Source organism: Erpetoichthys calabaricus, chromosome 2, assembly GCF_900747795.2.
Source record: "Erpetoichthys calabaricus chromosome 2, fErpCal1.3, whole genome shotgun sequence".
NCBI lineage: Eukaryota > Metazoa > Chordata > Cladistia > Polypteriformes > Polypteridae > Erpetoichthys > Erpetoichthys calabaricus.
The window spans coordinates 110,597,096-110,611,637 of NC_041395.2; the positions used below are offsets into that span (position 1 = coordinate 110,597,096).

General features: G+C 37.3%; 1 protein-coding gene across 5 annotated transcripts in view; it reads right to left on the minus strand.

Moving 5' to 3' along the window:
* The window catches only part of myrf (myelin regulatory factor), a 161,345-nt gene that overhangs the window by 83,746 nt on the left and 63,057 nt on the right, over positions 1 to 14,542 (minus strand). For 4 of the 5 annotated variants that reach the window (XM_051923745.1, XM_051923744.1, XM_051923746.1 and 1 more), the window contains exons 2-4: positions 7,786 to 7,873; positions 6,804 to 6,983; positions 3,563 to 3,624 (exon numbers count right to left, since the gene is read on the minus strand). In XM_051923745.1, coding sequence (XP_051779705.1) covers positions 3,563 to 3,624; positions 6,804 to 6,983; positions 7,786 to 7,873 — 330 coding nt within the window. Of the gene's footprint in view, positions 1 to 3,243; positions 3,433 to 3,562; positions 3,625 to 6,803; positions 6,984 to 7,785; positions 7,874 to 14,542 lie in introns of those variants that run through there. The other variant, XM_051923747.1, reaches the window with a different exon arrangement.

The following is a 14,542-nucleotide window of genomic DNA, read 5'->3' on the forward strand; positions in this document are numbered from 1 at the left end:
TCAAAGTTGTACGTTATTCAATCGAGAATTCATAATCTTTTGTCTGATCAAAAATGTTACGCCAAGAATTAAAGAGAGAGACAGAAATTAAAAAATCAGGAACCTGGAAATCAAAACAGGACTACTGTACACATGTATGAAGGGTTTTATTTAGTTATCTGCAAAAACTGTGCAGTCTCTGGGGACCACTCTCCGTAGCAACTGCTTTTGCGCCTTGACAATGAAGACACAAAATGATGGTGCTCCCAGAAGAAGCAATATCGCAACCAATATGTTATAAAATAATTCTTAATAGCCGAACACAAAGTGTAGAAGCCAGATTAACCATCAGAATATGAATTTATGCCACAAAAAAATCATAATGAGACTGAGAAAGTGCTAAAGACAAACCCATAAGAAATTTTAAAACTTTCATTTGTAATTAGTGAGATTATGAAAAAGTATAGTGAATCTCACAAAACCAAGAAATAACTTATCTGAGGCACTGGCATTGTCATATTCAGTTTAACCCAAAGAAGCCAAAAACATTCCTGTCGTTCTAATGCATTCAAGATCCATTGCAAAAAGCAAAAAATGCATTTCCATCCAAATAGAAATGATAGAAAATGATCCATACATCTATGATTACCACCATTTTTTTCTTCCCAGAGACCTAATACCCAGCCCTGGGTTTCAGACATGATACCAGTTGCAGGTTAATTGGCAGGTATTAAAATTAAGACTAGGTATGCTGAACACCAGGTGAATTACTATTGTGAACCAATCCCTAAAATAAAAAAATGCATCGTTAAGCAATCAGCCTTTTAATGTGGAATATCCTTTTTTTAGATCTTGTATACTGTGCCTCGTCTCCGCGCATATTATTGCATACCCTGTATTATTCTGAATGTTTTACTCCAGATAGTAATGCTCTGACTTAATCCATAACCCATACACGACTGTCTTTCATCATTATAACTGCTGTGTAAATATTCACCAGACATCTTCATACTCCATCTTCAGTAATTCATTATTAATTCATTAATAGTTAACACACATGCCTAACGTTTATACATTTGTAAAAAGCAGTGAACCTGCATGGTTCTGTTAGGTTAGTGCTGGAGATGCCTTTACTAGGATACCACTACACACATGTTGGCATCTGTCACTGAAAATACATGCTGACAGCTTTTGTCCTCTCCTTGTTTTCTCTAATAGTCAGTTTAACACTATATCAATTTTACATTCATTCTGAAGAAATGACAAGATCAAATAGTCTTAAATAAATAATGCAACTGAGAAATTATATTGTATTGAACAAGTTCTCTAAAGGCAGGGATGGGGCAATGCATGGAACAAGGAACACCAAACCAAAATGTTAGGTAAATTCAAAGTCAAAATTCATAGAAGGATACAGAAAAAAATAATTCTTAGATTCTGCATTCAGTCATTGACATCGCTGTATCTTTCTATTGTATTGGTGCAAAGTTCAGTGAGCAATGCGAGTGGACCACTATGTTTTTTTTTTTAAAGACAGTGTGATAAAGTCATGCAATGCCATCTAGACTAGCAACTTCTAATAAACAAAATGAAGACACCTAAGAAAAACAATGCATGACACCAAAACCAAAGACAAGGTGGTATGACAATGACATCATAAAAATAACAAAAATGAACAACATTAACAACAATAGTAGTTGTTCAAAATGGGCAAAGAAGCTTGTAACAACATTAAATAATAACATGGTAACAATCAACTATAATCTTAAATGTGGCTGAGCAGTGGATACAGCAAAGCAGTACAAAAATATGACCAGGAAATGAAAATTGAGACAAGATTTATCAGAAAACAGGCAAGGGTCTAAACCAGAAAGACAAAAATAAGTCAGAATGACCTAACAAGAAGCATGCTTAAAAAATCATTATAAAAAACATTTTTTAGCTATCTCTAGAAACTAAACCAGAACATCAGACGAAAATCAGAATGCAGTGAGCAAAACAAAGGCTCTAACAAATGTTTTCTTGGTAAAGCCTTATAGCTAATTTTACCACTTGGAGGAAAGAGACAAGAGTTTTTTTTTGTTTTTGTTTTTTTTTTTTAAACACATAAATCTTCACTCCTAAGTTGTAATGTTTTGATAATTATAGAAATGTATAAGACAGGAAAACTAAAATTATAATATTTTTTCAGATGTCTGATGTTTAGATGTTTTCTTTACTCAGTTTAATCATCCAAATCTTCCTGTACTGGGACAGCCACAGTTTGCTGGTGGATCAGCAACAATGAAATTCCATGAGCAAAATATAAAAAGCCAAAGAAGTAATGCCCTTTAAAAGGGGGGCTGTGGAGCAACACAAGTATGTTTTTTCCAGTGGTCATTTATCATGAAACTGTCACTGTTATTAAGAACCAAAATGTGTTAAACAAGCAAACATTCATCTTGCTACCTGTGGCATATAGCCCTGAAATTTATCACTCATATTCAGATGAATTTGAACAAACACATATTTAAATATGTAACTTTAATTATTGATTTACTTAGATGACAGTCATAGTCCACACCCTGCTGCCTCTCACTGATGATGCAAAAAATCTCTACCTGGAATTCTTTCCATATGTCTGCATCTTTTGCTTTTTCTGCCATCTATTCTCCAGGAATTTACTTGAAAAACGGTTTATCGGCATTTAGATATGTTTCACAGTATTCTTTCATTCACTAACTTTCTAAATTTGCTTATGAACACATGTAAAGAAATGTTTGTAGAAATTAAAAGATTAGAGAGCAAAAGACTGTTGCTAAAGACCAGTATGGTTAGACTTCAAACTGAGAAAGTTTTTGAAGACTTAACATCTGTTTAGACCTTCACAGGAGGAGGCCTGCATCCCCAAGACTTATATGATGAACACTAAAAACCAAATGGCAGTCACTACTGGGTAAATCTACCAAGCATAAGAGTAAACCTGGTCAAGAGAGTTTGATAAATCACATTGTCCTTAGGAGTTAATCTGTAGAAGAGACATTATAACTTGAGAGAAAATGTTGCTTGTGTGATTATTCTCCAAACATTGATCATAATAACAGCATGGAGAAGGTGCTTCTCTTTCTACTTGCAACTACAGGTGCTGTTGACCACAACAAATGCAAATACAATATGTATGTAAACCTCCTATGCTTATTTCTGGAATTTAAAATCTTTCTTCATTGTTATTTATAGACAAATTGGTTCTCTCTTCTTTTTTCTAAGTAAAGAACGCACACTTACCCAACTTTTATAATATACACAAGGTTCCAGAGCTTTCATCAGCCATGTGTGAAAATGAGCATTACATTAATATATTTTTTTTTCATGTGGATGTTTTTTTTCTATATTTTTCTTCACCCTCAACTTCTCGATCTGTACCTGTAGCCATTCCTCTTGCTGTAGGGAACTGAATTCAATGCGAAAAAAGGTGTAGGAGCTGGCATGTTTACAGAAAGATAGTGCCCCTACACAACAGACCCACCTCTTCCTGAAAGCACACGTGGTGCTTTATGAAAATGGCAAATAAAAAAAAATCAGCGGACGCCACTAAGGAACTCACCATTCACTTGCTGGGGGGAGTATGGTTCTGAACTGGAATCAGGGGGAGATTCTGGTAAAGTGCTGAAAAATAAAAACATAGAGATGGTTTGTTAACTGTGGCTAAAAAGATCTCTTTTCCTTATTATACATGCTGTTATTATACAGTAAGTGCATTGGCAAAACAAAATCTACTGTCATACTAATAATTCTGTTTGTAAATTTGAATTTGAAACAGCACATTCTATCTAAGTTCACTTGAGGTTCCTTCAGGTACTTAAGTTTTCCCAAAAATGTGTAGTATATACTGATCGTCAAATCCAGACTGGACCTGTACATACAGTAAATGTGTGGGGGTGTTATTACTGCACTGTGTAATATCTCGAGTCTCTATCTGGATAGGCTCTGTCCACTGTGATCCCTTAATATTTATTGAATGAGTAAATAAAAGAAGTGGCACAGATAACCTCATAAACTGAAATCTTTCATGAATGTGAAAATTCACAAACGAAAAGACAGAAACTGAAAGAGCAGTTAGTATTGGGGTTAACTTAAACTGTCTGAAGATATGCCAGTTTTGCACACAATGATAGCTGATTTTCTGCCGGTAATGTTGATATAATTGTGACATGCACAAAATCCTTCTGTGGGCAGACCAGAGGTAAATACTGTTTGCCCCCCAACCCCCATCCTTTAAATAGCCAGGTTTGATGGCATCAAGCTTGTACTCCTTAGCTCGCTATGTTTAATTTTCCTTTAGCAAACAGAGAACGAATAGAGCAGAGTCAAGAACAGAGAGAGGGGGAAATGAAGTAGTGCAACAGAGGGGGTGTGAGCCTGTAAGCTTACCTTGCGTGGCTTATGCAAGTTTCCAGTCCCCAAGCATACATTCAGCCACCTGCTGTAGCTTAAGGAATAATAGGAGCTATGGCAGTTATGTGTGTTAAGTATTACAAAACACACATGATTAAACTTAGGTTCTAGAGTACCACATTTGTTGCAGCTTTTGATTCCAACTATCTTAGCAGTCAGGAGTTGATTGTCGATGTTAATGGGGCATGGAATTTAATGTGATTACTCATTCCTGCTTTCTTCTGTCTCTTCTTAAATTTACACTAATGTGTATATTACTTTTCTGACATTTGGAAAAATCATAAATCTTTAACCTTTTTCTGTCATTTCTTCCTACACTGTTTAATAAAACTGCTGCTTCGCAACAACGAATTACAGGTGCAAATGCTCCAAAGTTAGATGGTTATTTGTACCTCAATGCTGGTTGGCTACTGGAAAAGGTAGAAAGATTAAGAAATTAATATCTTGACAAAACAGTGGGCAAAAATGAACCAAAAATGTGATGAATGAATAGACAGTAAAAGAATAGTTCTGTAAAAACATAAAAACAGTGAATGCTTTTATGAATCGCATAAGCAAATAAAACCCACGCTCTTGGCAATTTCAGAGATCGCAAGAGGCAAGTCATCTGATTATATAAGCAGTTCTGCATGGATGAAGAATGTGTGGCACTCCAAGTTCAGGAATGCCTACTTTAGTTTAGTTTAGACACTTCTGACACTACAACATTATCTATCCCTCCAACAATCTTCCTAACCCGCTTATCCATGACAGGGATGTGGGACAAACATATGCACATACACACACACACACACACACTATGGCCAGTTTAGCAAAGCCAATTCACCTGACATGAATGTCTTTGAATTGAGGAAGAACAGGGGAGCACCTAGAAAAAACCCATGCAAACACGGGGATATTAACATTTTCTTTTTATAGATGCATTATGTTCACTCATGAATATAAAAAGAAGCACATTGTTAAGCGGGGTTGTAAATACATAGATTTTTTTTAATAAGACTGTTCATAATTGGTACTAAAATAGAGATAAGCCCAATTGCTACCCATTAGGTTTATAAAAGTGAACATTTTCCCTCTTCAAGTGTACTGCATCTAGGCTATAGAAATGCTATCTACACATCTGCCCTACTACTATATTACTATTCTGGTTATGTTCCAAATATACTGTACCAATCTGTCTGAAATACATAACTTTGGAATATGATGGGAAACAGACCTACTTGGAAAAGCCAATGCACACATGGGGGAATTTGTGACAATACTTGAAATTTGAATTATAGTCAAATGTAATAATATTTCTGTCATTTATTTAATAAGATGCGTAAATAAGGCTAGGTATGCCACTTGTTCCTGATTCTCTGGGAAGGTATCATACTTGTCCTAGAACACCTAGGAAGGTATATTACTTGCCTGAATCTCTGGATACTTGGGCAATGAAAGGAGAAAACAGAATTTCTAATGTGAATATTTAAATTTAGAGTGTCCAAGATCTCCTTTACAAGCTGTTTTTCAAGGTCAGGCTATGTTCTTTAAGTCTGATTTTGGATAGGACTTACCTCTTGGTATATATATATATATAATGCCAGTTCACTTTTTAATTTGTCACACATGTGCGAGTTGGAGGCAGCTAAAGGGCCTGAGTAATTGTAATACCACCTCCGACCAGGGGGTGATGGAGTGTGCTGACTGTCTTTCTCAGGTACTTGCAGACCGTTCCCGGGAAATCCCACCAGTTCCCGGCACCCTCGATGACATCACTTCCGGGTCTGGCCCCAGAGACAATGTCACGTCCGGTCCTGACAACACCACTTCCAGACCCAGAGATGATGGCACTTCCGGCCACAGCAACATCACTTCCGGTTCCGGCCCTAAAGATGACGTCACTTCCTGACCGGGTCCTTAAAGCCGCCATCGTTACTGTCTTTGATCAATTCTGTTTTGGACTCAGTCTTGTGAAAATCTCTGTTCAACTATCTCAATTTTAGCAGCCAGGATACAATATACAGGAGGCTGCCCCAAACCTTTATCATGTCTTTTGCCATTTCTTGTTACAAGTTTTATGATTTGATGATATTTTAATTAACTGTAATCCTGTGAGACATAGTGTACTCAATATCAAATTTGATTCCTTTTAGTTTTATTGATGCTTTTGAAAATTCGAGACAAGTAACTTTTATTTTGGCTTGCTTCCTCTTGTGGATTTTATGACCAGTGCTTTGAGAAGGGTTTGGTTTGTTGGGTGTGTAAACCTCTGTAAAGACTCAGGGCTCAACTACTGCAGTTGGGTCCAGAACTTCTAAGATTTTCTCAGTATCATTCTTATCCTCAACTTCACTAAATATCCATAATCATTCCTTGACTATCTCTGCCTCCACATTGTAAGTACTCACCCGGGTGCGTAGGGTCCCTTGCGCTCACTCTTGACAGGAGGACCAGCCACCATACAGGAGTACACCTTGTTAAGCTGGCCAAGGTGGGGTGGGAAGGCAGACAGACAGGCGTTAGGGTGTAGAGGAGGTACACCCTGCTGGGTGTGAGGGTAGCCTGGGGGTGTGATCTCAGGGAAGCAACTGTAAAACAAAAAGTGCAGGTTAAATGAAGGAATGGCACTGATGCTGACATGGTCAAAGAATGTATTTCTTTTTTCAATGGAAATCTCCAGAAGCTGCATTACGTTTTTCTGGAGGATTTCATTCTGTTTTTGCTTCTTATTCAAAATCCCTAAAGACCATACTAAGTGGCTTCACTAAAAGTTATTCCTAGGTACTATAGAGAGGTTTCACGCTCTATGCACTTGGAGTTCATGCTGACTTTATTGGAAGCCCCTGTATGCGGAGTGTGGGAGGGAATTCCTTCTTCATGACTTCGAGTAAAGCTAATGAGCACAAAAGGGCTGGCATGGCATTGGGACAGTAAGGGATTATTGAGGAACTTTTGTTTTAAGATAAATTCTGTTTTTAAGTTCCTCTTCCTTTCAAACATAGAGATAAATGAGTAAACTTCAATAAAATTCTTCAGATAGCTCAGATTGTCATATAAATCCAAAATACACCACTTTAAATGAAGCAGAAGTGGGAGGAATGAGGTCAGCATGGAGCAGGGTGTCTCACTCTCAGTGTATGCAAGAGGGCTGGGTGACAGACAGAGAGTCTTGGGTGTCTCACTGAGAGTGCATGTGGGAGGGCTGAAAAGGGTGGGGGTATCACCTGAGTAGAGGGGGTTGGAAAGGAACAGTCTGAGTGTGTGTGTGTGTATTTCTCTCTCTCTCTCTTTCTCTGTGAGGTTCGATATGAAGAGCTGTGTATGAATTTGCTTACATTGTGCATGTTTATTTCATTTGCCTGCTTTGCCTTTTCGTCTGCAAACACTTACATATCTGGCGAATCTTCTTTGCTGATGTATTCTTCCAGAATGCTCGTGTCGATGTTTGCTGGCTCCAGAGCCCCGTTGATGTCGTGACCTGCACAGAAAGACAAACTATTTGCATAAGAGTACACACCACCCTTCTTCTGAATTTGTCTTCCAGCAATTAGATGGCCAGTATTTTCTGATTGTATATTGATGCTCTCACCCAACTAATGCTGAGAACTGACTGTGGTAGAGGCTTAACTGACCATACCATAGTGAGAGTGCTGAATCCTGTTGTGAAGTGAAACAGATTAATTTGTCATGCTGTCCTTCCTGGGTGTTGAACTGAAGGAAAGAGGAGGGGTGTGTGGGTGAGGGGTGGGGGGGGTGGGGGTTGAAGTTTACAGAGTGGACTTGGCTTCTGGCACATCATCCATTACTTAAAGCCAAGCTTCACTCTGAAAGCCAATGAAGATTCAGCAAAAGGTTTGGTAATCATAACAACCTGTGGCCAGGGAGCTACACGGCTGGAATCCACTGGATACAATCCAGGATGAAAATCACTGCCCAGCATTAACCCTGTTACTGCCACAATTGAAGCCACTCTTCTTGGGCCTTATAACCAGGAGGCTAGAAATGTTCAGGCAATAGTGTGTGTGCCTGTATGGATATTTGAATCACTTCCAAAAACACTCTACTTCAAACTATAGACTGGTGTCACTAATCTCAATGTCTGAATGAAGAGCTTGCACACACACACACTCTGCAGTGGTACAATGGGACATACCAATAAAGTCAGAGTTAAAGTATGTGTGCGAGTGAGTGTGAATGAGATGTGTTTGGGCAAGGGTCTCTCCAGCTCCCCTGAGAATGTTTACAACTACATTCTCAGTTACGATGTGTGGGAGAGTTCAGTGTCACCCAACATGTAAACCAAGATATCTTTTTTAAAAGGTCAACTGCACATCAACCTTTCTTTTAGTTCCAGTTTTCTGAAAATCATGCCAACATAAAATGACAACTGCACAAAATACATAATCAAGCAATACAACACATACCCAATTACATATTTGCAAAAACATTTAGACATCTTCTCAACTGTTAACCTCTTAGGCTGATCACACTGACACAGCCAACTTGTTTAAACAGTATAGAGAGAGAATATTTCTGAATGCAGCTTTAGACTCCATACACAGTATACAAAAGGATGTTGGGATTTTATAGCACCTTGACCAGTTTCCTAAAAATTCCAGTGATGACTTACAGCACCTCAAAATAAAATGTACTTCACGCCACAAGCAACCTTGAATCCATAGCCTGAACTGCATTTTGGTCTCCACGGTCAGTCATTTATTTGATTAATGACTTCTAAACCTACCTGTGTAGCCCTGAACGTCATATGCCTATCGATTTGAATTGTCACTCCTTTATAAGCTCATCTGCTTTCACTTTTGCCACCATGACTCTGATTGGTTCATATATGATAATCTGGTGCTTTATTTCCACCATGGTTCTTGCTTGATTAACACACTGCTACTTTTTTGTTCATAAATGCATGATTCTAGATCATCCTTCTGTTGTTAGCAATAATAGTGTATATGTAGGGGTCTCTTGTCCTGGTCCGTAACAAACAAAATATATATTTTTTATTCCTGGGACACCCCTATTTAATGAAACTGCAGGAGGAAGTCATATGAGACCACTGTCAAACAGGAGTACTAATGATATGGTCCAAATCATCCTTGCTGTCAAACAATCCCTAGCCTGTGAAGCCCCTAGCTGGGCTCACAATGGGAACCCTTCTGGTGGGCTAACAGCAGAAACAATATACAATAACAGGTCTCTCCAGCTGCTTAAACACAAAGAGCGATTGACATGATCTGCACAGAAAAGGATCTTGTGCACCAGCTTCATATTAATTGTCGGATGTGTCGTCTATGCATTCCACTGCCCTGAAAAGTGACTGTCTGGTCATACATTAGCATTGAGACCGGCCTCCATAATATGTTTTTTATTAAACAACAGGAAAATTAAAGCAGTATAATAATTCAGCTTCAAACCTCTGGAATGATTGAGTAAAGAATGATTGTTTTAAAGCATAATGAAAGAGTGAAAGTATGTGATAAGCTACAAAGGAAAGGGTAAAATATCAAGGTTCAAAGAATCTGAAAATTGAAGTAAAGTGCAGCATCCAAAAACCTGGGAGGGCCTGGACAAAAGAGCAGAAGACACTGAGAAAAATTTCTTTCATGAAATCTAGCATGTGGTTATAATGAAAAACCCAGGAAACAATAATTGGCTGGAAATAAAATTTTACAAAATTTTCATAGTAAATTAGGAAATATTTGGTTTTATGACCAGAATCTAAAAAAATGTAGATTGTGAATCAATGCACTAGCCAGGTGCAAAAAGGTGGAATTTATATCCTCTGGGTATGTCGCAGTTGAGTTTTGCTTCCTACATGTTTTAGTTCTAGCAATACAAGTAAGGAAGACACCAGGAATTTTCTTCTTATTTATAACAAAGACCTCTAAAAACTTTAATGAATATATGTTTTAGTAGTCTTGTAGGTGTCTTGACAGCCAGGTGGAGGGTCTCCATGTCTGATAAGCTAAGCTATCCTAGTGAAGATAAATACCATTCATTTTTAATCCTTTCCATCTTGCATGTTCATCATGCTACCTTTAGAGAGAAGTTCATCTCGTCAGGTTTCCAGCCTGCTTTGCACAGGAGTCAGCTGTTTGGGATTTGATACTCTGGATAAGCTGGTCAAAGGTCCCTGAGAAAGTTTAAAGGGGTAAAGGAGGCAGACAAGCATTGGAGTGATCACTTTATGAGGTGCTTACTGTTTCTCTGAATGTCACATGTCCCTGATAGAAGTCTAGGATTGTGTAGGGAGCCCTGATAATAGGTTTAGTGGGAATTTTAATGCTCAGTCTCAAAGGCGCACAGGCAGATTAGCAGGGTGTAAAAAACAGTCAAATATGTCTATATACTCAGACATGTACAGAGGTTAAAATACAGGCATATGCAGTATACAGTGTATATATATATATATATATATATATATATATATATATATATATATATATATATATATATATATATATATATATATATATATATATTCATAGTATTCGTAGTCTGAATCACGATCTGATTGTATGGGTGGTTACCTCCCAGGTCAAGTCAGCAAACATCCGCCATGCCCTCTCAGTTGCGAGAAGCAGATCATAGAATGTTACGTAGTTTACTGTCAAATAATGCAAAGAGAAGGGCGAAACATGTGTTGCGTACTCTTTGCATTATATATATATATATATATATATATATATATGGATGAAAGCTGATAAAATGAAAAAATGGTGTTTTCACGTTTTCATTTATTTCTTCATTTTAATTAGGGGCAGTGTCAAAAACTTTTTAAAATTTTGTACTATTTTCAGAAGGACATTTCCCCAAAAAATGATGTCTTAAAATGCTACCCTCACTTTGTATGTAATACCAATCATTAAAAAACAGTGTAATCAACAACATTGTTTCTTAAAAGCCTACAAACTTGAGATGCATAATTTTTATTGTGTCTACAATTCTGAGTGCTGAATTTCTATGGAATGTTATGATGATGGGTCCCTGATTGACCAGATAACTCATTTCTCACCTAGCGTACTTCTCAAATTCCAAACCCTTTTGTCATCCTGCTCTGGCTCAAATACCACTATCACACATGTTAACCAATTCGGACTGCGAGCACAGAAAGGCATTACATGTGATACATTAGTCACACACTCAGTCACAGTGAGAAAATTTAAACCTGATTATCAATGAATCAGAATGTTTAAATAAAGTATAACAAGGGCAAAGAGTGTGAAGCAAATCTTTGGGACTGGAAAGGAAAACAGAGCATGCACAGAGAATCAGGAGAAATTTTGCACACTTTGAGTTTGCAAGTATACCCCTTGTAAAATATTGGATTTCATGATAAGTCACCTCACACAAGAACACAGGGAACTACTTTACAAGCATCAACATAAATATGAACAGAATTGTAGTAATGGTGAAATGAAATGAGTGTGATATTCACATAATAAATGTGTGCAATTAACATAAAACAGGCAATATGTGTGGTGATGAAAGAAAATAACAATGAAGGAGGATATATACAATTTGTAAAAATAAATAAATAAATAAAAATAGAACACACAAAAACAGTGCACTTTTTTTTCAAATATCAGTTACCAATATGGTGTTTATATCATGTTATTTAAATTTTATTTTTAAATAGTTCAAGTACCAACATTCTAAAGAGCTGTTTTTATACTATTGTCATTCACAAGTGCAGTGAAAAAAATACAACAGCTGGGCTAATGTATACTAATCAGTCAGTCAGTCTTTATTATATTGAGTGCTGCTTTGTTGTTTGTTCAGCTCAATTATGTGCAGTTATCATTGCTTTCCTGAATTTACAGTCACATACACTAGCGACTTTAATCATATCTCTCCATAATGAGGCTACAGAGCAATAACACGATTTAATACCCGCTTAAAGTAATTATTTCCTTTGGTTTCTTGGTCAGTGATATATAGATCAGCTATTGTTTTTATTTGACAAGAAGGATTACAATGAAAATATACAGTAACTACCATCCAACCCCAAATGTACACTTAAAGAAATGTTGTCACTATACATAGAAAAAGCTAAAAATGTGAAAAATAAAACCAAAGAAAATCAAAAAGTAAACAGAAAACTTTTCCCACCTTTTCGGAAATGTGTGTACACTTACATTGCATGGTAGTATATGAAAACAAATGAATTTGTGTCAATTTCAAAAATTTTAAGGTTATACAAAACAAAAACTGATCTACTTTTAAATGGAAACAAAACAATAATACAAAATGGCAACATCATTTTTTATTTACTATTTACTGTTGGATTTGATTGCACTTCTTAATCACATTTATATACTGATGATCAATTTAGTTTAGATTAGATTAGATACATTTTACTAATCCCATGGGGAAATTCAGATATATGTACAGTACATACATTTGAGCATTGTGACCTGTGATAAGACATTACCATGTGGTTGAAGTTTTTGTGCACCAACTGGGTGAAATTCCCTTTAATATTTAAGCAAAAAAATAACAGCTGCACAATGGCACAATATACAAGACTGCTGCTGTTGCCTAATAACAATGCTCTCCTTGAGCAGAAATCTGAATTTGATAGGGAACTCTATCCTCATGTTCAGGACACAAACACACGCCTCCATCCTTTTGGCCTCTCTATTTTATAGCATTGTGACTGGAAGGGGCAGGGCTTCCAGGTGAAGTCTACAGGCAAAAGAGAAGATATAAGCAACAGCACCCCCTCTTGTCCTAGCGTGGAATTGCTTACCTTAGCAAAACCATGAAGTTGATTCCCAAGAGCACAGATGGGACAGCATACAGCTAATTTGTAAATTTGGCCTCTGGGGCTATCAGGTACTGTTCAGAAATAAAACAAGAGCATCCTGAAACTCCCAAGACCAACTATATCCACTAAAATGAATGCTTAGCAGCAAACAGGTTCCGAAAAGTCCACCAGTTCAACTTCCTGAAAACTACAATAAGCAGCACAGTCCATCTGCAAGTAGCTGACAGAGAATGTTTCAATGAAAGCTTGAATAAGAACCCTTCAGTTACAAAAAGTTACTATTCTTCACCTGGAAGGCTCAATTGGAATCAACCAATCCAGGTGTTTGAAGGTGCAGCACTCTCACTTCACACGGCTTGGACTATTGCCTCACCCTGACCACACAGGAATGTGAGGAATCCCACTGTTTGTGTTAGAAAGCTGCTCTCTCTCTATATCTTTCTCTCTCTACTGAAACCCACCCCCACCTCTTGTACTATTCCCCCACCCAAAGCCTGGCAGAAATAACTGGAATTATTGAGAACAGGCCTCTTTGTCAAGAGCTTGTGCAACTGTTGAGCCATGAAATCCAGCTCCCAGTTATCTACTCCTTGACATGCCGAGGGATTTTTTTCTTACCTCCAGTCTGTTCCTTTGTCCAGGGTCAAGTTCATTTTCAGTGTGAGCAGAGTGGGTCAGAGACACAGAGCTGACCTTATGCGTCAAAGCACTTAGATTCAGCCCCAACTGCTACCTCACTGCTTGTCGGCCCAGTACAACTCTGATGTATGTGAAAGTTCTGGTGCATCACAGGTACTAAGTCCCCATTCTAACTACAAACATCGTAAAACAGAACAATTCACTATAGAGTAGTAATGAAATGTAACATTTAGGAAAAAAACCTACACAAAGTAAAAAGAACTAACTTATACAGGACAAAAGTTTTGCTAGGGCAATAGTTCAGACAAAATACAATTTGAGTCACAAGTTTACACTTTAACCAAAAATCTCCTCATAGCATTTTAAGCACTGAATTTGGGGGTTCTGCACAGGGGACTCTGTTGCCAAATTGAGAAACCTAAAGACAGACAAGATTAGCTGTTAATAAGAATTTCTCTGCCTACTTGAATTTGACCTGTGATTTCAAAATTCTAACCTACAACACTGCTGCCTTATCAACTCTGGAATGACTTCCTAAAAAACTAGCCCTTGACCTCTAGATGCCACCACTTTCTAATACCATATCATATAATGTAACACCATTACATGAAACGATAACATAAGGAAAAGTTTTGACAAGATTAGGGTGTCTGGAACAATATATCTTGTCAATCTTTATTCAACAAAAATTTGCAAAATATCATTGACATTTGAATATAGTATCTC